Raw genomic sequence first — 26,898 nt, forward strand, 5'->3', positions numbered from 1 at the left:
TTCCAGTGCTCTGTCTCAAATAAGAAAAAATTTTCTGACAAAAAAGAAAGAAATCATAGCATTACATAGACAGTCTCCATTTCAGAACTATGAAAAATGTGCACATCTCAGACTGAGCAATACCTTTAGGTGGATGAAGTTTGTGACCTGTTTTCTCGCACCATCCGACAGGATGAATATCTGAAGAATCAGCATTCACCCAGAAATCGTAACAATCTGGGTATCCATCAAAATGGAGTCGTATTCTGTAGCCGCAAACCTAACAGCAAGAACATACAAAACAATACTACATTTTAAGATGTTCTCCCCACATATTAACAGTTTCTGTTAGGTATTAAATACATCAACAGTATGCTTTCTTTCAGTCAGCCYTTTACTTTTGCTCCTACCAAAACTGGATGAATAAATTCACATGATAAAAAGGGAAGAACAAAATGCTAAGTGAATTTCAATCTCAGTGTCTCCTTATCTGGTGAAAAGCATTAAGTAAGAGTCGCATATTGACATTAGTGTTCCAAAATTTGAGAACTGTTTAATCCAACATCAGAATAAAACAGAAACCCTATGGAATAGCATGGATCCATCAGATGCAATCACAGAGAAGGCACAGATGATGAGGCTTTCAAGCTATACTGATTAATCAATATGCGAGAGAGCACTGCTAGAACTCCTAGGCAGACTGTGTTCTACAAGCTCTCCAGAGAAACAGTGAGAGATGTTATTTGAGATTAAAGGCCAGTGAAGAATGGGGATATCCCCAAAAATTTCATTTTTCCATGAAATAGCAAATTAACTACCAAAAGGAAGGGAAAATAAGAGAGACAGTCTCTCAACACTGTATAGAGTTCTCCATATCTTACTGACTAGTGAATGTCAGAACTTTTAGCAGTGAAAACCTCTTTGACATCAAAAACTCACCATATTTCATATTTAACTGACGCTCTGACATAACTTACAGTTTACCTCCTCAGAATTATGTGGAGTTCAGGCCATCCTGCCATAAAATATGAGCTGTCACTTAGTGCCAAGCACAAGTGCACAGGAAATACTGATCTACTGACATATTATCCTCATAACAGTGAAACAGACATCCACAGAGAGGGAATGTGACTAGAGGCCGTGAAGAGATTCAGAAATGTGAAGACAAAAGCTTAAACTATAAAGAATACAATTACAGCTGTATAGAATAAAAACGACATAGAGTACCTACCTATTCCTGTTTCCCTATTTTAATTTATAAAACAAAATCAACAAAATAAAAAATGTATCCTCAGTAAACGTATGTAAAAACTAATGTAAGGCATGTTTAAAAGATATCCAAAGTGCAAATAGAAACCTGAGTTCTCAGTTACTAAAAGCAAAGAAACTACTCATAAAATAAATTACTTCATGAACTGCAGCACAAAGACAAACTCAGTTTATGTTGTATACTAACTTGTAGAACTTGCCAATACACACAATTTCTCAGGCAACGAGTCTGAAAAAACTGTAACACATTTGTAACACAAAAGAAGCATTAGGTATTTGTATCAACAAATGGAGCACATGTAAATATTATAATAAAACTACATAAACTCTATAAAAACTATAGGTCTATAGGTAGTCATAGTTACATTCTTTCTACTTAATTTCTCTTTTAARTATAGATTTAATCAAAACTACAGGATTACAGAAAAACTCGTATCATCTAACTAGCGTAATTCTGTTTTCTCTAGTCGCCTACATTAAATGTATGTAAATARTCATTGCTGTATGGTACTAGGCATAACCTTTGTGTATTTCTGAAGCAGACATCTTCCTAGACAGCATTTCTCTCTACTTGTTATGGAATAAACAACACCTTCAACTGTTGCTGTTMCAGTTTAATTTGTTCTGTAATCTTACGCCACATCTGTTCTCAGCTTCACACTCCTGCAGCTTACCTCAGCCACCGTCAGAATACAGTATATTGACTGGTGCTCTGGATCCACACCTTCCAGTTTCATTCCTACTTTGAATCCATTTTTGTTGTATGGAAAAGACTGGTACTGGAATGGAAAAAAACAGTTTCAATACTTTTGAAAGTATGCTCAAGAAAGATAAACTACTCCTGTAAGGTAAATAGCAATGATTAAATACTATTCATATTTCTGAAAGAACTAATAAATCACTAAATTAATAAATAACTTCCACACTTTTTAAAACAGTTGAAGAGGTCTTTATGACTGTTTGAAAAACAGATAGATACCAGAATACCTTAGAACCTGAGGGTGCCGAAGAAAATTATAAAATTTAAGAAAAAATTACCCATGGAGAAAACATGATTTGCCCTAAACTTTTTTGACTAATTACCAATAAAATATTTTAATAAGATAATTATTATTTTTTCAGTCTGTACAGTGACACCATGATGTCTTCTTAGTGATTATAATTACTATAATGATCAGAAAAATGCTGCATTTTTCGTTTTCACTTCTACTTCACAGGCCATCAAAGATGAACTGCAAAGCAGAAAAACAAAAGATTCTTTGTGTATAAGGATGGCCTCTTTAATACCATTTTCTCCTCTATATGTTGGCTCAAGATTAGCTATTTTCTCCAGAAACACTTTTGCATCACTGGAACATCACTAGTATCACACTACATAGAACTCATAACAGTATCTTTCAAAAAATAATTAAAAAGTGAAAAAGTGAAAATAGAAAGGATGTTTTCAAACAGCAGGCACCAGCTACCCATGTATCATGTTCCCTGTCTTCAGTGAGGGGGAGAAAGATTAGAAAAAAAATTCAATAAAGCTGAAGAGGGTTCCTTGGGTATTACTAAATTCACAGCGAGTTTAGACAGGTTTTTTTACATCTCAAACAATTACAGACAAAGCATGGGAGAAGCATCATGTATGCTCCTCCCACTCTTATGTCTCCCTTATGCCCCTATCCTTGATAGTGAGATACAGAATACTAGTCTAACCCTCTTCTGTATTTATAAAGAGAATTAAATGCTGACATCATTTTTTATGCTTCTGATGTCAATGATCCCAATAGTTTAGTCATAGTTCTCGTCTAAATTTAGACAGAAGGCTTTAACAATAACGTTTTGTACAAAAAGACTACATGTATCAGCTAATAAAATGTGAATTATAGTTACAACAATAAACAATCCCTTCATCTAAATATTTGGAAGAGAAATAAATGTAAGAAAATTTGTGCCTAAATATCCAAATTTTGCTTGGAAACTAATACAGAAAATCCCAAAGAGAGGATGTATTTCACCTAAATTTCGCTATCTGAAAGTTATATGTGCTATCTAGTCACCTGCACTATCTCTGTAGTCAATGGGAAGACAAAGGTATCTAGGAGTGCTCACTCTTTTGAAAGGAAGGGAACTCTCTGATGGCTTCAGCTACAGCTGATCTAACAGCAAAATAAACCCAAGGAAGAAAAATGCAGGGCATAACATATAAGCAAGAATATGCAGACAAGAGAAAGGGAAATCACCTGCTATTAGATGTGTAACCACACTTCTAAGCTCTTATGTAAAAATAGGCTGAATCTATTATGGAACTTCAGACAGGTACAGCAACAGTTGTTAAATCTACATTCCAGATAGAGACACTACTTAGCAGGATATTTTTGTCAAATTTTCAACCAATGTATAGCAAAGCACATATAATAAACAATGGCCAGGTATCTGCATGTCTTTATTTTCTTTTTATTCCAGACATTGCAGCCTTAGTCCTTTACTTTGCTTTTTTAATTAGTTTTGAATCTCAGTAATGTTTGGAAGCACCATGCATGCACATAAGCTGAAAAACTGATTCCTGCATGAAAGTTTTAATAGTCTCAGCATAAAACAAACAAAAACAAAGGCAAGCATGAGACTCTATATAAAGGACAGATCTATCAAAAACAACTGCAAAAACTGTTAGAACTATACATAGCAGACATATAGCAGCTGAGACATTCACATGTTTTGCCAGATTTTGCACGAGAGGACAGCATGGAAGCTCTGTGGATTTGTATATAGAGTTCTCTTCCAAGCAAGAGACAGCGACAAGAGAAAGCACTGAAATGAGAAACGACATAGACTACCACAGCAGAAAAAGGACCACTGAGAGCTGATGATCGGACATTCAATCAGATGATAGGCAAAACAAATCAGCATCTGATGTAGCAAAAGATGTTACATCAACAAGAGTTGCAAAAAGACAGGTAATATAATCAAACCAACTAGTCAAATGATGATGTTTGTATCGCCTTTCTAAACATATTTAAAGAGAACTGAAGGTATGCATCAGACTTCTAGCTTCAGAGATTAGAAGGAAAGGCTAAAAATTCCAGATTTTGTGAAGTAGCCACTTTCTGTAATCTCAATTCATAGTATTCATCTGCAGTCACAGAATTCATTAAAAAAGCAAAAATAAGATTTGAAGAATATGTATGAAGTAAATTGATGACTACTGATGGATAGCATTATTTTAGTCTGATAGGTCCTCCTCAAGAGAAGTGTAAAATCTCCAAAATTATTTTTTAAATTAATTTCCCTGGAAATTACATTATCTCACATGGTTGAAGGATTTCAATTTCAAAAGTCAAACCTCTTTAAAAAGCTTAGTTGGTACTGCAACAGCTTTTTCTTCCTCCAGATAGGATGCCCAACACCATGCTTGCTTTCCTTTAGAGGGTACAGCTGTAAAAAAGCACACAATACCAGAAGAATTATCTAATTGTCGATTTCTCCAGTAATTAAAACAAACATTTTAAAATTTAGAGCATACCTATCTCAAATCTACATTTTACTAAATGCATTCATGGTATTTCTCAGGATTTATTTCAGCAGAACAACAGGTCTATAGGTTTAATGGTACCACAAACATAAAAGTTTGTAGAGGATGGTTTCTATCAGTTCATATCTTGGTTAGTAACAAAAAATGTTCTTTTAGGTGACCAGAACAACTTACGAGACCTTGCCCTCTGTCCGTTTTCCCTTACTACTCTGAAAATAAATAAATAAATAAATAAATAAATAAATAAATAAATAAACTTCTTGCATGTGAAGCAATACACAAAAAACCAAGACTAAACAGAAGATCAGTCCAAACCAAATAAAGTAACTCAGTATTTTAAGAAGTTTCTTCAGAAAAAAAAATGAATTCCAATTCAGGAAAGTGTTTTCAATCAGACAGCAGTTAGGACGGGTTTAGGAGATTCTTTAATCATGGTTGAATTCTCTATTCTTTGATTGTATTCAGAATGTTTCTAACCATATGCATCACTTCATACTTTGATGTTTTCAGCTGGAAAGACAAAGATTTAACAATAATTTCTCCCAATCGCCACCAGCACTTTCTTTTTTCCGTTATTTCAATATTGTAAAATGGAAACCTCTGATTTGAAGTTTGTTCCTGTAGTATCAAACTCTAGACTTGCTCACGAATTATTGTATTAACTGTAGTCCATCTTAAGGACATATAAGTAACAGTTCTTACACTTTGAAAATAAGGGACTAACTGCACTAGCAAAAGCCCATGTAGGCTTGTTGTGAGGTTATCCATACTTCATTTCYATTTGCTTTTGTACAGCTCAACTCTGTTTTCCCAATTGTTGYCTAAAATTTCTCCTCTGTACATACAGGTTATCATTTCAGACTGGGAGCTCACACAGTCATGCTGAGTTCTCATGATGCAAAATATGATGCTGACCTGATCCTGACTGAAAGCTATTCATAGGAGAAATCAACCACTTAAGTAACAGTCTGGCTATCTAAGCATTTCTGTCCTAAACATGCACCGTACCAACAGTGATGCTAGACCCTCCTAAAAAACACTAGTAATTGAACCAAAAGATAATAAAATTAATAAATCACAGGGATTGCTTAACACTACTAAAACATTCATTTTATTTGTTATTTACTCAGTTTTAAACTATGCTATTTAAAAGATGYGTTGCTCAGCACAGTAATATGCACTGATGTGCTTGCTTCTGAATATAAATCAGTCTTTTGCATCAAATCTCTTCTGCTGAAATGACACTTTCCCAAATAAATGAAAGAAAGAGATATCTGTACAGATATTTTTTTGGTGGACAGCATATTCCCACAGAGCATCAGCTGTATGTTTGTATCACAAACACTTTACATGGTCTTACTTTTGTAAAGAAACAACTGTAGAAATAATACTTAAATTTCAGGATTAATTCTGTGTAAGCTGCATCTTCCATAACATTTTAAGCACTGCACCTTCAGTCAGCATTTCATCTGCCTATCACGTAGCAAAGCTAGTTGGATCTGTGTTGCTTAGTGGACAGGCAGCTACTACTACAGGAGGTTAGCAGTAACAGCTCCCAGTCTACCATAAGAAATATCTTAAAGGGCCATATGTAGGTTATGGTTGGTGTACCACTGAGGAATAACAGCTGCTGATTCTCTGAATCGTCCTAAAAATATCTATCATACAAGTAGCTTGAAAAAACAGCACTCATTTAAAATATGTTTTATTATGCTGCTTCATGCAGTATATTTCCCTTTAGACTGATTATAGCAATTATTCCTAAGCAGTTCCATAAAAGTATCTATTTCCAGCTCACACTGTAGATACAAAATTGATCCCTAAGGAAACAAAAGTAAACTTTCATTTCTGCTTAATATACGTCTTTCAAAAGCTGGGAATTCAATGGGCCTTATTCCCTTTAATATCAGGGCTCTTTAGAGGGATGAAAAAAGTCGAAAATGTACATCAATTACATTTACACGTACCACTTGCTTCTTCAAACTGCCAGAGGTACATAAGCTGGCTTTTTGTAAATGTAATCAATCTCCAAGTGATGGGTTTTTTTCCCCAAAGTTTTCACTTGGCTCTTTCAGTTCTTCAGTCCTCTTAATATAACTGCTATAAATAGTACCAGTAGAATATTTTTACACAATCGACTAAAATGTAATCAAGAGAGGATACAAATTCAATGACATAACACTGGCAATTCACAGTAAAAAGATGGATAGCCATAAACATAAATAAGCGATACTTGAGATTTYGTTTCATAATCTAACTTACTTTGTTTCAAAACTGTTATTTCCCCTTTTCTTTTTCTTCTGGCTCGCTGTGAGACTCTTAAGATCCTTCCTTCATGTTTGTCCTCCTAAATTAAAAGAAGAGTACAATAATCTCCTTAGTTTAGAAGTCTAATACAGTTAAAATGGAGATGCCCACAGTTTAACTTTGTCTTCATTTAATTGGCTACTGACGTAGCTCTCCAGTATCTCAAATAAGCCGGTAGATGTTTAATGGTAAATACAGAATCAGTGACAAATCACTCCCAACATGGTGAAAATGACAAACACCYGGCACTCAGCCAGCTAGTCCTGCCTAAGCTGAGGCATTCAAATCATGAAGCCTTCAGCAGGCATGGATGTGCTGCAGATAACTAGCACTATGTTTGTAGTCACGTATTCATGCTTCCAAAATAATTTAAAAGAAAATCTCTTGCAGTTTTAGTCTTTTTTTAATGTACAGCTGCTTTATTAAATATAAAATGACATCGATCCTTCTTACTTATTGTTTACCAGTTTTGTTAACACTGATTAATACTCATGAGTACTCATTTGGGAGGGCAGAGGTGCAAAGACAAAGAAGCTGTCCCCTGGCTTTTACCTAAGACCTTGTTATATGGACAACTATGAATTCCCTTCTAACAACTTGAGTTGCCTTTTGTCTTGGACAATTCCTTAAGTGCAGTGCTCTCCCCTTCTTCCTGTGCTTCTCCCAATAGCTTTGACACTTTCAGGAAAAAAAATACATATATAATGGGAAGGTACAATGATAGGTTTATTTGTTGTAAAATGAAGTATAATTCCAAAAGGGAAAAAACAAAATGTACTCTAAAGCCCATTAAAYTTCAGCAGAAAACAAAATTAAACCACAGTCCATTTCTCATGTTTTCAGTTGGCCTTTTCACTCCTTTAATAAACACTCCAGTGATATCACTGTGACAGATCTCTGCATATATATCCTACAACAGGTTTAAGAAAACACCTTATAAATTGGTAGCCGGCTAGAGGTCAAATCACCCAGAGTGTTCTGCAATACTAGGAAAAAAAAAAAAAAAAAAAAAAAAAAAAAAAGGGTCTACTTCTAGGTCAGAAAAACAAATAACTGTGGAGGGCTCCAGTAAAGATGTGTCAAGCTCAGGTGAAATTTTTCTCCCAAATGCCAGCAAATTTTTCTAGGTAGCAACTGTCATCAGAAGCTAGAATATGTCAAAAGTATTATAGAGCAAGCAGGACAATGACAGCAGAAGTCACATGTATTTTCTTAAAGTGAGAAAGAAAAACCTTGGAAGTTAGGTTATTCATCTTTGTAAACATGCTCAGTTCAAACTTTATTGCATTGACATAATTCAAGCATCAAGGAACTGAAAAGGCCAAGCTTGTATCAATGCAGGACCATCAGATCAACAAGCAGGTCGGTGACACGATGCATATCAAGAAAGTGCCAAAGCAATCAAGAAGACGTGACATAGTTTTAAGAAAAAGCAAATACTGTGTTTTAAATGACTAAGGTACAGTACTGGAGATCAAGACAGGAAATAATTGACCCATTTTTATTGTTGTTTGTATCAGGATGTTAAACTATCGTTTAAAAACACATTTTGAAAATACGCATGTTTTTCAGACACTGTCACCCAGGCTCACCTATCATTCATTGCATGAGGAAGACTTTGGGCAAAATTTTTAACAGCAGGATACTTTGTTATGCTTTATTTGATTTTATGTGTTTCAATATCCCTACAATTACCCATAGCAAATGTGGTAATCATTGCTTGCTGGAAGACCAGAAAGCAAGCAGTTACACTCCTTCCTGAATCAAAAAAGTCCTGTTAACTGAAAGGAGATGAAAACCAATATAGATCATTGGCTGTTTTCTTTAAAGCAATTTAAATTAAGAAAATCAAATTTATGTTCTCTTTAACTTAGTTTTCTTTGTAAATCAATTATTGGCCTATAGTCATTTATTAATGTGCAGCCTGACAAAGTAACAATTTTAAGAAAATACGTACTCTTATTTTTCTGTGTTCAAGTCATAACAAGTCTAGGTTAGTATCATCTTTCCATTAAACTCCTTTTGGTCTCTTCTTAAAAAAAGACAGAGAAGAGGTAAAAAGCAGCTCAGATGAGTTATCAATAATTATTATTTAGCAACAAGGGAGAATTACACTGGTAAGTGAACCAACTGTTTATTGTGGCTTTTTTAAATGCAGTTACTTCATTGCTTTGTAGAGTGATGTGCAAGTGCCACAGAGACAGCAATATAAGGCAAAACTCCCACTAAACATATTTGCAGAAATGGATTTATGATGCATACTAACAGTTTCATCAGGCTTCTCTTTCTTCTCTCCATTATCYTTGGACTCTTCTTTGAAAAGTAACTTTGTTTTTCTCTTCCTAATGCCTTTAGAATCGTCTTCACCATTGCATTCCATATTGGGCTTTTCCTCCTTTGGTTCTCTACTACAAGATAACACAATGACATAAAGCCAGTATCATTTTACTTCCTACATCCACAAAACAAGTGAAAAACAAGTAAATCTGAAGGTCAAGTGTCTGTAGGTCCCAGGACATCATTCAAAATATAGTCCTAGATATTTTACTGAAAATGACATCTGTCAAAAAAATTAGGGTGGAAGATGTACAATAGCAACTGCAAAAAGAAAGCTGTCAGCCTACACTGAACAAGTTCTGCATATTTTAAACCATGTGTCTTTCCCATGTACCATCAAACCTCATGGAGAAGCAAACTGAGAAATATTTAGGACTGCAGGGCAGTTTAAAGAAAGGAAAGAAGAGGTAGTTATTAAGACTGATAAATCCAATTAGAGAAAGCTGGTATGAGACTGTAAATTGCTAAACAAGCAACCRTAACAGACAGTTTCAAAGCAATTAACCAAAAATAAGGCAAATGCACAAAGCCATAGATGTTAAAAATTGCCATAATGCAATAAACAATACAGAATGTACATACTAACACAAATCTTCATTTGCAGGGAGATGAACTGCACTAGCTGAAAGAAAAGGAACTGAAAAATTACAGCATGTTCATGTTTCCACTCACTGTCATCTATGATACAGCTTTTATACTTAATTATAATTAACTTACCACAGTAACTATCTCATTACTGATTATCTTAATTTCAATGATTATGAAACAGGGTGGGAGTCTGACACTGATTCATGCATCCCATAGACTAAGTGTTTCATTGCTTATATTTGACAGTAGAACATAGTGCTTTCTGTGTAAAACAGACCGCCTCCAACGTCCGTATAAGACAAAAAACAAAGGTTTCGTATTCTGTAATACATTCACTCCAAAACCAGCAAAAGAACATTATAACTGGTGTAGACTCATGAAAACATGCCCACTTAGTATCTCCCTTTGCCCCACCATTACTGCTTTATCCCACCACTTTTATCTCATGCTGCATTTATGCCAAATTCTTTGTGTCTATGCTTTATAATTGCACCTACTTGTTTTTTATTTGCTGGGCACATTTCTGGCTGCAAAATTTCCCTTCAGGAACAAATTCTTCTATGGTACCATAGCGGTAACAGTTTTCACAGAAAACAAGTCCATCCACTTTTGCAGCTTCCTTCAACTTTGTGGGGATCCCTGTCTTTTCTGAAAAGGCTGAACAATGAAAAAAGTAACTTCACTTAGGTAGAGGTGACACATTTCCAACCATCCTCAGCAGGCCTTGCCAAACAAAGAGAAAGCTGAACTCATGCCATTCTTATCAGAATGAAGAATGAGAATTAGCGTCCATGTGGGGTCAGTATTCCACAAATAAGTCACATCTATTGATTTCATGTTTCTGTCATCACTGGAACAGAAAGGATATTAACAGTTTCATGTTGCCAATCACTGAAGGAGTGAGTTTTGTCGAAGGCACAACTTTATCATCCCATGTCCTGCTGACATGCTTGACTTTTGACCTATATTAGAGTCATTTGGGAAAACGGTTTTGCAGTACTTATCTTTTAATAGGTGAACTTATTTCTAGAAGTAAATCCTTGATTATATTCTATTATCTTTTACCTCAGCAGCTAATGTTCAACATACCTGAAATCTATTATAAATAAAAATCACTAATTGCTAGCAAACAGATTTCCAAATACTAGCTTAAGTTACTCACTCATCCCAAACTATGATTCCCCACAAGCAGCGTGTAGCTGAGGAGAGAATTGTTTCTCTTCCTCACAGGGAAGTACGTAGTACACCATAAAGTTCTCTAGTTTGCTATAGACTTTTAAATTCAATTTGATTCACCCCAGAAAGGCCAATTTCAAGTCACAAACTATCTCTTTTGATTGAGTGCTGAACTGTCCTTCAAAATGGCATCAAATAAACTTTTCTGTTTGCAAAATATTTCCACTAAGAGAATCTATCATTTTTGTGTTACATTTTACAGTCCAGTGTCATGAGCGGTTCAAAACAACCATTTCCTCTCACAACTGAATTTTCTAACAATATTTTTATCTTTGGGGACTCATAAATTAATAAATGACAGTGTAAGACATTACTGGTGATTAATTAATACGTAAGATACCAAAAACACATTAATTCAGGAGCATATTTTTTTTCACATTTACCACACTCAGGATGAAACTGTTTTACTGCAGTTAACTGTGATCTCACAGATTAAAGAGAGCATCTACCCTGCAGCACATTCTACTATTACATATTGTTCACATCCTCATCCCAGATTTGAATGTTGAATCTTTGGAAAAACTATCAGTAACCCAAAGACCTACAGAACAGAGTAGCTGTAGTCTGAAATCTTGAACCTCACAGGTAAGTCCAAACTAYCTTCCCACTGGTAGAAACTTTTTACTCATTCACAAAAATAACATGAAAATTAAGGCTTAATGGTGGGGGAATAGCAGAGAAAACCTTCCACTGATTTTGCTTATTTTCTTTGTGGAAAGTTACTGGTAGTTATTAAACTGAAATTCTGAGAGCCTGTTTTTCAAAGTTTTGGAATACATATTAAAAATAAGATTGATAAAATCTAACATCAACAAAGACAAAAACTAGATAGCTGTACATAGTCACAAAAACAGCTGTTATATACTCTTGCATGCTACTCCATCATTGCTGGAGTCATTATATCAAAAATATTTTACATAATTTATCACCATGTAAACCAACTTCCTCTTGACAAAAAAGGTATTTTCTTGTATCAGTATTATAAATCCAGAAAACATAGCATCTCATGTAGCATGTTGTTYTGTAGACAGATACTAAATACTATTTGGATTTTACCTTTCAAAAGATAAATGTATGTGGCTATTATAAACTAATTTTATCACTGTAAAAAAGCATAGTCAGCATGAGCAAAGGAACAGTGCAGACCTACATTGACATTGATGACAGCAGTTGAAAAGTAAACTATTGTTTGCTTTGACATAGTATTTAACATAGTATTTTATGTGATGGCTGTCTAAAATCCACAGTGCTTTGGGCATAAATTAACCGTAGGCAGCTAGTGAAGTCTATGAGCAGTCTGGAGAACTAGCTCAACAAAAATAATGTCTAAAAAATAGGAATAATTTAACTAGAGTAAGAAATTGGCTACTTTTCAAATTCAATAAAACATAACAGGAAAATATTAAACCTAAACTTAGAAAAATTTACTGTTAGTGTTAGAAAAATATGGCTATAATTCGACTTCAGATGTTTAACAGTGCAAGTATTCCCTTTTAACTTAAAGCACATTTGTTGATACTTACAMCCTAAAAAACAGGTAACATTATCAGGAACACCCTGTGTATTAAGCGAGTAATGTTTTTCAAATTTACGGGACAATCTTTAAGAGAAATTGATATAATAAAAAAAAATAGTCTACCACAGAAAATGTCAAGTCTCTTACTGACCTTCTTGAGCAGTTGGCACCATCCAAGTTGTGGTAGCAGTTGCCTTCTTAACACTTTCCATCTCAGTTTCATCTGTAATCACTTCCAGAGCTCCAAATTCATTCACTCTAAACTGATAAAACAAAACAAATGGCATAAAGTACAGCAAAAATTTCCTAGTGCTCTATTAGGACCTCTTCTTCTATAAACCCAAGTAGCTTTTACATGGAATCCTCACTGTATTATCCAATTGCTTAGTGCTTCTACTCATCCCCAAAGAATAGAAAATACGCCTTTCTTGTTTCTGTAAAGCAAAATGCAAGCTCATTTTGTTATCTAAAAATATTATTTTAAATAGATATTGATATAGATGCATCCACACACATACATAGATCAATATCCACCTTTAACACAAGAACAGAAAAATCAGTAGCAAATTTCTGGGAAAATCAACCAACAATATGATTCTCATTGCCAGCAAAATAATGCACTCCCATCACTGAGTATTTTTGTCAAAGAAAAGGGAACTGAAAGGCAAATGCAAGCGTTTCACAGAATAAATAAATTTCAGCATCCTCCAAAAGTACAGTAGTCCTCTGCTGTAAAGTGCACATAAACAAACATCCCAAGGCAGCTTATGAACTGTTTAATTACATACTGAATGTGATATTACTGTCAGCCAGAATCAAGGCTCAACAATATCCCACATGCTGTGTTTACACAGGATCACTGAGAGTTATACCCATCCTGCTGCCAGCAGCAAAGCATCTTCCAAATGGCATAATAATTACAGTGCTACCAGAGGAAAATAAACTTCAGCTTCCCAGTCACTACTTTTGTAGGCCCATCTGGTTATACAGGTTGAACTAAAGGCAATATTTTGTCCAGGATATTCTACTTTAAAGCAAAGCAGTGTAACTCTTAAGAGTTTTATCACAGAGGACAGTTCTCTGGTAGTGAGGTGCTATGACCAAAGGAGATCAACAGGAATAATTACGTCAGAGAAGAGTCTTTCAAAGCTTCTCTGTACTCACCTGCTAGAATATTCTTTGGAAGCAGCAGCATGAAGAATATTTCTGTTTCTCTAACCAGGCAATTTTAAATTGGGAAAATGAGAAGAAGAACAATTACCTGACTTTATATTCATCTTTGTGCCTCAGGAGACTCTAGGATGAATCATTTCCACTCACTTTGGACTACTGTGCTACGTTACGGAAAATAAACCACCCTCAGTGTATGCAAGGACGAGCTTCATTATTTATGTATCAGTCAGAAGTGGGTTTTCACTAACAGTCCTTCCAATTTCAGCATTCAGAAAGTTTCACTAGGTCCTAAGAAATCCTCGCAGCTAAGAAGTAACAAACTGAAAGGAGGAAGAGGAAGAAGAGGAGGACCTCACACGGTCATATGACCTCTGAAGCCAAGATTTTTATTTATAATCTATTACACTCACAACACACCTGCACGTGCGTACAAATGGTCAATCTATCCATCTAGACTGAAAGACCGTAAGCTCAGCTTTGAAAGGCAACCAAATGCAACACGTGCTCAGATTCAGGTTTGCAGACAGATATTAACACTGTTCCATGCAAAGAAAAGAGGTGGAGTTATTATTCAGAAGAGAATCCCTGCCTCTTACAATTGACTGTTATGTACTCAATTTGTCTCCTCTTTTTGCTCTACTGTTTTTTGCTATTTGTGCTTTGTTTGCTGTCTCTGAAATAGGTAGGTACTAGAGACAAAGCCTGTGTTGTTTTTTTAAGAGATCTAATTGCTGGTTCAGTAAGCAGACTGTTAGTACACACTAAAATATTGTGCTGCATCTGGTGACGTATCAGCTGACAAGTGTTCATGGAGGTTATTAATCTGCTTGAAGGAACAGTCTTCTGTACCTTTATATAACATCAGCCAGAACAAGCATACACCAGTGTATTTTTGAACAGTCCGACGAACACCTGAACTATTTTTGAGTGATCTGATCAATGCTAAGCTCTTACACTAACACATATTCATTCTTCACTAAGACCTCCTGTAATACACAATAATGTCACCCTAGCCAGCTCTGCCAGTGGTCTGACTTGCCTTTTGACCAACCAGGCCATCTAACTTCAGAGAGCTGACGCACAGGTATCAAACAATTAAACACAGATGACTGTAGAGATCACTGCTCCTAGTTGCCCTTTTACTTGAGGTGGTTCATGGCAGAGATGGTCTAACTGTGAAAGAAACAGCTCTTTAACAGGCCATGATGTTGGAACACTTTCTGCTGTCCAAGCACCCAGAAGAATGTGACAACATTTTTAGGCTAATTGCTAAGCCTCATTACCCTAACTCCTGATTTAACTTACAGCTTTGCCTCTGTGAGCATCAGAAGGTGATAGGAAAAATGCAGAAGTTAGAGCAGCCATACTCTGGTTTAGTTGGGGAGGCAAAGCACCAAAAACTTACGACATAAGTTAACTGCTTAAAAATGGAATAAATGAAGGTACAGAGCAATATGCAGCACAAAGACACTACAGAATAAGAGTTGCTGAAACGATGTGCCAACTACCTTCTACTATGGGAAGCATGATTAAAAAAAGATTTAGATTAATGGTATTTGTTATGTGTCAATGAAAAAAAATAGTATTTATATAAATCTGTTGGACTGAGAACTTAAAAAAATAAGCAGAAATGTCTCTCACTAGATTTCCTCTATTTTTGTCAATCCAAGCCAAAATATAACAAGATCAATCCTTCCTATAAGCKTCATATATTTCTCTAGGTGTTTTGACAGTTTGGAAGTTCCAAGCAGGCAATACACACAGAGAGAAGGTACCATTTAGCTGAACTCTGAAGACCTACCAGCAGCTTTGAAAGATGTAAAAATTTGTTTCTCAGGAAATCCTTTAAGTAAATATATAAATACATATACAAATACACACTGGAAGAGATTTTCAGTGTTATCTTTGGCCTAACATGTCCTGATCAAAGCCAACAGTAAAATTCCTGTTGCTAGAAACAAAGTGACATCATTTCCAAGTACTTTTAAATAATCTCACGAAGAAGCTTTATTTTCGTCTCTACCATGTTTAAAAGGAAATAAATTATAAAGGTTGCTGAGTATGAATTTAATTCACTTGACTCTTGCCAAACACCTGTTTACAAAGTTTAAGTGGCTTGTTATGAAGATGATGCTCTATCTCATCCAATGGAGTCAAAAATCCTAAAAATAGGAAGGCAAGGAAGAAGAGAAAGCAACCTCAACAGCCTTCACGAGCAAACCTACAGTAAGATAAACAAAAATAAAAATAACATTTAGATAGAAATTTTCACTTTTGAAGTTATGTAGCAGTGAGCTGCAACAGCAAAAATACACACTTCCAGGTTATTAAAGTGCTTTTAGTTTAGCACAAAAATATCATGAACTGAGTTGGCAGGATGAACACAACTCTTACTGGCTAAATACGCAACATAAAACTTACTGAACTGCCGTTCAGTAACTGCTGTTTAACCGTTTCAACAAGGATCAAAGGGGTATTAAACCACAACTTCCATCTCAGCATTACTAGATTCCATCCGTCCAGAGTTGAGATATATTTTCACATCCCCTGGAAACAATCCCCTGATATACCAGGACTTCAGCTTCTATGAGTGTCAACTTAACCCCAGAACATTTTGGTGTCCACTCAACAAATAAATCAAGAACTGAGGAAAATCAAGGTTTAAATAAATAAAGATCAAACACTCCAAATACTTCCTGAACCATTTCTGTCTATCTATATACTAAATTCTTCTTCAGGCATCAGAATTACTAGCAGTAAACAATTTTTAATAATTAAAATTGGATTAGAATTTACACAGGACTGAAATAGGTTTCATAAGTCACTGAGAGCAAACCTTTCTTTATTGCAGGTACCAGTAGCATATGGAACTATTTCATAAATGCTTCAGCTTCAACTCAGAAGTAGTCAGACTTTTTATTACCAGTACTTCTAACAAAAGCCCATTCCAGAATCTTTCTTGCAAAACCTTCTTTCAGCTTCCCATTTACATTTATTTGTATTCCGTTTACACCTACTTTTCTTAAGTCAAAATTACTCTGTAAACAGCTTTTCTTTTCCCTAGTGCTTAGTCTGTAGATAAAACATCTGAAGAAAGGAGTTATGCACCCTCGACCTTCATTTTACACAGCTAATTCCTTCTACTTCCTTTCATGAAAATGGTGCTCTATTCTCTTGATTGGCCTGTCCTTCTCTGCCCGCTACGGGCTGTGCTCAACTGTGGAAATTCACCTTCTCTCAACAAAAGAGACTAGAACCCAAGTAAGCATTACCATGTAGGTGGACTTCCCCCATCTCTGACTCCCCCATCTTCTCCAGTGGCTTTAATACAATTTTTCTTCTAATGAAAGTTCTTTGCTTTACCATGAAGCTTGGGAGGCATTTTGTAGTTTTATTTAGGGAATTAGTATGTTAAAGAGACTTTGAGTTATCTTGCTCAAGAGTTCATAAAAGTATTCAATGCATTTGTGACTCAATGTGAGATAAAAATAAATTTGTAAACAATGAGAAGATTCTACCATATTGCAGATTAATTCTTAGAAACTCAAACCTATAGGGAAAAAAATACATGTGATCCAATTTTAAATTAAGTCCGTACCGCTGCAAGTGTCTAATTCAGAGGAACAAAGACCAGACTATTTCAGTTTAGTATTACTTCTACCCTTTTAGGAGTATACAAGATCTCACCAGTATCCACAGAGATCAAATCAGAATAAAAGCTATCATTGTTTTCCACAAGGTAAGAATATTACTTAGGAGAGAAGATAGAAAGTAAAAGGAAGAAAATGGGAAAAAATAGTTGAAATGCAAAAAGAGAAAAAAGAGGAAAAAAAAATCTTAATGCACAGCTATAAAATAAATTACAAAATATAGCAAACAGTACCATCTACTGGTCAAGATTAGGACAAAGTGTCTATAGCAATAAATACAATTGTTATTGCACTCTGAGAATATCTTTGGGAATAAAACTTATGTTGACCACACAACAGTACAATTATGGACTAGTTCAGATGAATCAGCAAAATTAATGCTATCCAAAACACAGGTATGTTCTTCATGTACATGAAGTAATTAAATTTAACTTACACAGCAATCTGTCAAAGGGACCACACCTGGGAATCCAGGGATGCAATCCAAAGAACTATACTCAGATCTCCGGCTAGCAAAGAAATATTATCACTCCTGATATTAATCACAAACCCTAATGATTTCAGTGAAACTGTTCATAGGAATTAAAGCCCGTTTAAGCATCTTACAGCTACTTCTCTCTTTAAAGCACAGGAATCACCTGTAGACACTTTATGTCCAATCACATTCTACTACATTCAAAACTATTTTTTTAAATATTATTTAGGTTGAATAAGTTTGTAAATACCATAACTTGTCCATTCAACCATTCTGCTTTTTGTGTGCATGATACAATCTTTACGTCAGATCAGATACTATTTTTTCCACAGAACCCCTGCCTCAGGCACGGGCTGGATAGCATTCAGAAAATGAGGCAGCTGTTGGGTATTTTTATACTCTCTCTTCAACCAGTAGAGCCTGTCTTWCTTACTTTACGCTATCCGAAAGTAGAATGACTGTTTATTTTCTCTATTGGAAAAAAATGAAATAACGAAGAGCATGTATCTGAAAAAGCTATAGACACTCTAATAATTACTGTTACACGGCAGTGCGAAGTAATTCCTGAAACAAAACCTCTGTTCTCAGCCTTTTACAAAAGAGAAAAAAAAAACACATATTTTTCTAGCTCTTAATCATTCTGACAACTCTCCTCCCAGTTTATTTCAAGGCACTTAGCAAGTATGTGAACTCTGAAGCTTGCCTAGTTACAAAACTTTGATTCTTTCACTTATAAATAAGATTAAGAAAACGAGCCCCTGTACCTTGCTATTTCCTTTCTTTAACCAGGAGAAAGCATCCAGCAGGCACACTCACGCTCTGACAAGTATGACAAAAAACAAACAACTTAATTAGGATCCAAGGCTATTTAGGGCTCCCTGAATCATAATCAACAGAGATTAAATTTCAAATCAAGATCAATGGCAGCCCAGATCCCCTACGACTGGAACCATTCACTTCTGACAGGATGCTCTCAACAAGAAAGTCAAATACTTCTATCAATCTTCAACTGATTTTAAGATGCTTCAGTAACATTGCAATAGGCTAATCCTGAAGTAACGAAAAGWGCAGGTAACAATCTGCACCCAAAAGAAAAGATTTTTGCTGCTTGGATAGACACAATTAGGAAAAGATTGAAAGGGTTACTATCAAATTACAATCTTCCAAGTAAGCAGAAAGAGTCTCTTATCACATCTAAACTGAAAGCTTAGGTATCATCAGCAAACACTTCCTCAGCAAGAGAAACTTGGATTTTCCCAACAAACCACTGATAACCTCAGTTTTCTCTGTATCAAACTTTAGGTACTTTATCCTTAGATATTCCCCAGTCTCTTTAAATTTTCTCCTCTTCAGAGTACTCAAGAGCTATCTTAGTACCAGAGGCCATCTCAGTAAATCTCTCTCCACTGCAAACTCAGTCTGCTTTACTATTCTCATCTGACTAGAAACAAATGACTATTGACTGGAAAATTTGACTAGAAGTGACTACTTGACTTCCATAAGGTAACACAGAAATCAGTGGCAGAGTGTCAGAAGTCAAGGTCTCCCAACTGCCAAGACTATGCTTATTGATCCAGACCTCAACTACAGAGCATCTCTGGCTCCAAATTATTCCAGTGAGATTTTTTCTAAATACTAGACATTACTATCTCCAGAGGGAACCCAAACAAATGACAAATAAAAAAGGAATGGCTACCTGCCAACATGCTGGTTTAAGTGACTTGTTCAGTACCACACAGGAAGACTGTGGTAGAAGGAAGCATAGAACTAAGCTTTCCTGTGTGGGATTTACCTGAATTAACCACAAAACTTCTTTTTCTTCCTGAAAAGTGCTGCCTAGATCTTTACAAGGCTTCCACCATCTACCGATCAGGCCAAAGAGAACCACTATTTAGTAAATTAAATCATCACGTTTTAATCCTATTTCTTCTGTGGTAAAATAGCATGTGATCACGTAACTRAAGACCGTAACATTCACACATATGACGACGCACAATTAAAGATCAAAGGCAAACTTAATTCTGTCATTTCTTAACTAGACTTTGTAGACTTAGCATTTTAAATAAAATTTTCTTTTTGTTCTTTTTTTAAATAAAAGGGTAAGGTTTTAACCAAATATCTATGGCAATGAAGATTAAACTACAACAGAAGAAAGTTAAGTGTTCCATGCTGGAAAAGACTGAGCCAGTAGGTTCATCTACTGGAGCTTGCATGTGGTCAGAGAATATCTAATCTGCCTTGCTTCCCTGCATTCCCTCTCCTCAACTTCCCTGGAGAGATTCAATCTTCATTTCTAAATAATGCCTTCTTGGTGAAGGTAGCAATTTAACTGCTTCCTGGTAGATGATGTTTCCTGAGAAACTCTCATGGCCTCTCCCTCAGGAGAGAAATGGCTCCCCAGATTACAAGTGTAGCACCTGCATGACATCAGGACTGGCTTTACACTGAAGAAGTGTTGTATTTAGTTATTGTCTGAAACTCCATTAGTATTTCTGCTCTACAACCATGTGAGAAAAAGTAAGTTGTTTTCAAGATGATTATCTCAAGCTAACTTGAATGGAATTTTAGGAGACTAGGGAAAAGATGCACTTTACTGTTTTGGGTTGTTGCACATGTGCATTCAAAAATACAGCACTCTGAATCACAGTCACCTTTTTTACAACTTGAATGAAAATACTTAGCATTGCTTCTTTTAACTGACCACTATTCTATAGTTCATGTTCTACTATTATATTTGGTTTTCTCCTACACTAGCTGCCCAACTTTATTTTCAGCTTATCATTAAATTTATTTGTATCCTTTTCTCAATTTAATCACAATTTGCAAGATGGAAACAATGAGCAAAATTCTGTCCCTACAGTATATGACAGTTCACTTTCAAAACCCAAGGACTAGAAAACAAACTCATTCAGAAGTATTTCATAACCTTCTGTCACCATGGTAGGAAGTGACTGTATATTATTACAGCTTTTCCAATTTAATGAACATATTTAAATCCTGAAGTAATGGTGTTTCTGCCTGAATTCAGCACAGGCATTTCGAGAAAAAAAAAAAGGAAAAGAGTATTTCACATTTATATTCACACCATGCAGAAGTAACTAGTAAGCACTGATGTATTTCAGATGAGTATGTATTACTTAGTCTACCACATAACAGCATTCTGTAATTTGTGAACTATTTTAAACTCTACTGGAATTCAAGCTTTCTGTTTTGCTTAAACATCTTGAGAAAACTCCTAATATACAATACTAGCATTTTCTTTTTCAGTCTTGGGTGCATCCTACAATACATGTACAATTTCTAATTCTCCCTGTCCCCTGTATAATTTGAAGTTCTAGGATTTTCCATAAATACTCAATATTTATCTGGCACATAGTATGCTCCAAGTAGCATGMTAGAAATATTAACTACTTTAAGACTTTTTGACTATGTAGACATAGAAGCTCATGGCATGGCTAAGAACAAAAGCTTGATACCTGACTCTGACTCCTCCCCGGTACAAGGAAGACAAGGACCTACTGGAGCAAGTCCAGCAAAGGGTCACAAAGACAATTAAGGGACTGCAGCATCTGTTACATGAGGAAAGGCTGAGAGAGCTAAGATTGTTCAGTCGAGAAAAAGATGGCTCAGGAGGATCTTACCAATGTGTATAAATATCTGAAGGGAGGGTGCAAAGAGGATGAGCCAGACTTTTCTCAGTGGTGCCCAGCAACAGGACAAGCGGCAATGGGCGCAAACTGAAACACAGGAAATTCCATCTGAATGTAAGAAAAAAAAAATCATTGTGGTTGAACACCAGAGCAGGTTGCCCAGAGGTTGTGGAGTCTCCATCCTTCGAGATATTCAAAACCCAACTGAACACAGTCCTGGGCAACCTGCTCTAGCTGATCCTGTTCTGAGCAGGGGGATTGGATCAGATGATCTCCAGAGGTCCCTTCCAACCTCAAAAATTCTTAAATTCTGTGATCTATATATGTGTCCAGTCTTTTACTGACTCCTAATAGTTCCCCGGTCTAGTAGGTTAACTCTTCAATGTTAGAAAATATTTTTCCTTGAATCAGTTTCAGAATGGTTCCATTTCAATTTCATTGAGTATCTCTTTAGTCTTGCATTATTACAAAAAAAAAAAAAAAAAAAAAAAAGAATGAGCTTCCTGGACCCTCTCTGTGCCTTTCATTATTCTGTATACATTATCATCTCACCTCTGACTGTCTCCTTTCTAAAGCCTGGACCAAAGAAAGACTCCGTCCAAAAAACAGAGAAATACCTGTTCCTGTACAAATAAATATCAGTTGGCCACAAGAACAACCTTAAAATAAAGGACATAGTTAAGAATCTTCTTACGTGATTTCTTTAGGTTACCCTGAGCTGCACCTCCTAGTCCTTTCACTCTCTTTATATGGAAGTTTTCCCATTCCTCTAGTAATTTATAGCCCACTCTTTGTTTTTTTTTTTTTTTTTTTTGACATAGGACAACTAGAACTGAACAAAACATGTTCTAGTGATTTATTTTCTTGCATTGCTCCCTTCTCTATTCCTCAAACATTTCAATATTATGTTTGCCTTTCATATAATATGGCTTATTAAAATAAAAAAAAGGAATTTTAAAAGCCTGAACTTACTAAAAGACACAGAAGAAATGGTTGAAGATGTGAAGTCTGATGCCAGCCTTCACAGCAGCAACCATGAGATGGTGAAGTTTGAAATCTTGAGATATCCTGAAAACTGAGCAAGATGAATACCAGAACAATGACACTGAACATCAGGAGAGCAGAGTTTGGCTTGTTCGGAAATCTGTTTGGCAGTATGACATAGGAGGCTGCCCTAACGGGTAAAGGGACCCAGAGATCTGGAGATCTGGTTATCTCCAGGCACAACTTCCTCACAGTACAAAAACAGTCCATGCCAATGTGCAAGAAGTCAAGTAAATGTGGATGAAGGCCACCATAGATGAACAGAAAACCTCTAGTTCAAATGGAAAAAGAAATATGCAGAAGATAAAAGCAGGTAATGGCAATAGAGAGAATGTATATAGAAATATTGCCCCAGAAAACAGTGATGAAACTAGGAAATCCAAAGCTCAGTTGGAGTTGAAACAAGAGGAGGCCAATGAGAACAGCATCTATATGTACATCGGTAACAAAAGCAAATTTATCAGTGATATCAAATTAGAGTGAGTGGCTGACAGACCAGAGGGCAGGACTGATATTCAGAGGGTCCTCTTGCTGAAGAAATGGGCTAGTAAGACCTCATGAAGTTCAACAAAAGCAAATGTGAAGTCCTACACTGAGGACAAAATAATCCCATGCAACAGTACAAGCTGAAGGCTGACTATCTGAAAGTGGCTTTGTAGGAATGGACCTGAAGATCTTGGTGGACAAGATGAACATGTGCCTGCAATGTGCACTTGTGGCAAAAAAGGCCAGATGCATCCTGGGAATTCAGCACTGGTGAGACCATATATAGAGTGCTATTTCTAGTCCAAGAGAGGCACAGACATTCTGGAGCAAATCCAGTGGTTGCCCCTCAAAACAAACCGAGGCTGAAGCATGTGGCATACAAGGAGAGACTAAGGGTTTGCTCAGTCTTAAGAACATAAGGAGAAATCCTACTGCTGTCTTCAACTACTTAATGGTAGGATATAAAGAGGATGGAGCTAGGTTCTTCTTGGAGGTGTAACTCAAAAGGACAAGAGGCACAAGTTGCAAAAGGAGAAATTCCAATTAAGTAACAACAGAAAGAAGAACTTTACTATGAAATTAGTCAAACTCTTGAACAGGTTGCCCAGAGACTTTGTGCAATCTCTATCCCTGGAGGTAACCAATCTTTACGGCACATTGCCTTGAGTAACCTGATCTAAATTGGCCCTATTCTAAGTGAGGGGTCAGACCAGATAGTGTCCTGTTGTCTTTTCCCTCCCCCAAAATTATTCTGTGATTCTAGTCTATAATTCTGACATTCTAAAAAAGACACTTGCAACTGTCTTAACCTGTCTTGAATCAATTTTGGGATTCTTCAACAACATAAATTATACTACGCACCAAGGTATATAAAAGTTCCTTAAAAATCACAATTCTTTTTTAAATTAATATGTGAGATTTTATTTAAAAATTAAACTATGAGAAGACCTCATCAGTGTTAGTATAATGGAATCATATGAAAATACTGACTTCAACTAATGGCAAATAAGTACAAGAAAGTCTAAAAATATAGCTTTGATATTAGAGTTGAAATAGCTGAATACCTTCTGAGGACACTGAAAAAAGGCATCAGTTAATAAACTTTTTATTTTAATACATTAAAATATATTACTTTCATATATTTAATAATATATTATTAAAATATAATACAGAAATAATACATAAAATATTCTGAAAATAAAAAATTGTTGTAATTTACTTCAGTCACAAGATATCCAGTTTGAAAACTGAAGTTAAAGCATTATCCCAGTATTATTCCAGTTTCTAAAATAAGCCAACCTCAGAAGCACTCACATTATTCATATTTCAAGTCATCTACATGACAAAGGTACAAAAAATAAATTATTTTTAGGCAAAGGAGGACTATGAATAGGAGATCATAAGTGTCAGTGATTTTAAAAGATTTTTAGTGAGAGTGTTGTATTTTAAGAGGACTGATTTTTCACACTTAACTTCTGAGACATCTTGGATTTTGTGCACTTTATTACTTCCATCTTTATAGTGAGGCAGTGCTAATTTATGTCTTCCTACAGGAATGACTGTTGTCTTTGACAGCACCAGAAACTGAATCTGAACACTCTAGAACTAAAAGCTAACAGGCTACAGTCTCTTAACTCAGAACTGCATGTTTTGCTCATAAAAGCAGATACCTACACACTGACTTGTTAAATACATTCTCTTTGTATTTACAGTTTTTATTTAACTTATTAAAAAAAATACATATCTTACCTTTAGATCACTTCCAGGCAAAGTACCTATCCCATCTTTCCAGTCCATAGCACTAAATACATCAAACTCTTGTCCATTCCCACTAGAGGCAGATTCATTCATGATGCATGTACTAAAAAAAGATAAAAAATAAAAAGGCTTTATCTGAAAATTGAAGTAGTTTAATGATCAAATCACTGGACATCTCTTCAAATGCACTTTGAAATGCACAGACTATTATCAAATCCCTCAAGACACTGATAATGTACACATCTAATCAGAATGTTATTAAAAACTAATGTAATAAAAACAACAGCAAATCTTTTGAAAAACTTAGAAAATACTATCTATTTTACACACTACTCATTAGTGAGGCTGAACTGGAGAGAAAAAAATATCAAACTCCAAATAGATTGACACTGGGCAAACACATCCTAGACACACGTAAGAAAAACTTATGTTCTGGAGAATGTAAGACAAGGACACGTCTATAATAAATACACTAAAAACTAACTGGTTTTCCTTAATATCTGGTAATATGCTTCATTCCAGTTCAAATTAAAACTTGAAACTGAGTTTGAAAGTCTTTCTTTTTCACTATCTGACTCAGAACACACGAATATTCCTTGTTTGGCAACATATAGTTTCACCAAATATTTGCTATTTACTTGTAAAATGTATTTAGATATAGACACAAGCATATATACTCAAGAGAAACAGCTTTTTTGGAAGACTTGGTTTTATTGGTCCTTCTGCTCCACCACAGTGAAAGCAGAGGAGAAAATATATGTTTACCATCAGAAATAGCGGATTTGGACATCTTTCTCTGTTATAAAAATTTATCTCCAATCATCTGCACAAGCAACAAAATTATTCAACATTTGCCACTGTTTACTGGCTGTGACCCAAATCCTGTCACTATCAAAAAGATGACATCAGTTGTGCTGAACTGTAGCAGCCATTTGTGACCATCATCAAGTTCTTTCTTTCTACTTTTTACAAAGCCAGTAATCTTTAAATTTGTGGGCTGGCACCTATTTTAGTATTTGTTCAATATGAAGTCTGACTCAATTATTCTCCTTGTTAAGGTCTGCTGTACTATGCCTAGCAGTTGAAACCACCTGTAGCAAAACAACGTTGCCTTCAGTTTGTGAACTATCACCAAAAGCAAATTTCACCAAGTTTTCTTTTCAAATTTACATTCTCTTTGAACTTTTTAAACAAATACTTTCCAAGCCTCATATTCAGCCTGCACACTGCCTGCAAACTTTTGCTGCAAAACAGCAGAATTTGAAATTCAAATAGGCAGGTAGTTTCCCCTGTTGTTTGATCTTGTTTTCTAAAATCTAATTCTTTTATCTCTAAAAGTTCCACACGCAAAATCCGTTCTCTTCTAGTATTTCTTAATATTTTCTGAATATCTGGAATTTCTCCAAAGAAAGATTGAGTGAAATGTGTTCACTCATTTATAACAGAAAAAGATGCAGAAGCAAGCTCAGATATACCAGTGGTTTTTGAATTAAAGTTAAGAAAATGCTTAATTAACTCTGCTGTGTGAAAAATATTCAACTTTCTAGTTTTTCATTAGAAAAATTATACCGATCAGTTGAGTACCTCCATTACAGACAGTCACTACTCTGCTTTTGTTTGCAGTGTGAATTCCTTTTTATTTCTGTATGATTTCTTCCTCATTTGTAGCAGAATTCTGAAGTCCTTATTACCCTGAGCAATATCTTAATCCATTAGTACTTTTTTCACAACACATTTCCTAAACATTGTAAACAACATGACAGAAGCAGAATCTCAATCAGTAACCACTGCTGATAGTGCAGGCTTCTGCATCCCTCTTCATTCTGTACGACAAGTGGGGTTCAGAGATGGGAGAAATAGTTACCTGTGCCTATAGAAGGCTTTCTGACAAAACTTTATATATTTCACAAAAG

General features: G+C 35.4%; 1 protein-coding gene across 2 annotated transcripts in view; it reads right to left on the reverse strand.

The window, feature by feature from the left end:
* L3MBTL3 (L3MBTL histone methyl-lysine binding protein 3) overlaps positions 1–25,091 on the reverse strand; it is a 78,303-nt gene extending 53,212 nt beyond the window's left edge. For both annotated transcript variants that reach the window (XM_085311126.1, XM_085311125.1), the window contains exons 1-8: positions 24,977–25,091; positions 12,901–13,012; positions 10,495–10,654; positions 9,339–9,480; positions 7,028–7,112; positions 4,577–4,668; positions 1,923–2,027; positions 124–259 (exon numbers count right to left, since the gene is read on the reverse strand). In XM_085311126.1, the coding sequence (XP_085167252.1) occupies positions 124–259; positions 1,923–2,027; positions 4,577–4,668; positions 7,028–7,112; positions 9,339–9,480; positions 10,495–10,654; positions 12,901–13,012; positions 24,977–25,078 (934 nt within the window). In that variant the 5' untranslated portion in view covers positions 25,079–25,091. The remainder of the gene's footprint in view (positions 1–123; positions 260–1,922; positions 2,028–4,576; positions 4,669–7,027; positions 7,113–9,338; positions 9,481–10,494; positions 10,655–12,900; positions 13,013–24,976) is intronic.
* Between the last annotated feature and the right edge of the window lie 1,807 nt (positions 25,092–26,898).

The sequence above is a fragment of the Rhea americana genome, unplaced genomic scaffold (assembly GCF_003343005.1).
Source record: "Rhea americana isolate MKP2758 unplaced genomic scaffold, rheAme1 scaffold_332, whole genome shotgun sequence".
NCBI lineage: Eukaryota > Metazoa > Chordata > Aves > Rheiformes > Rheidae > Rhea > Rhea americana.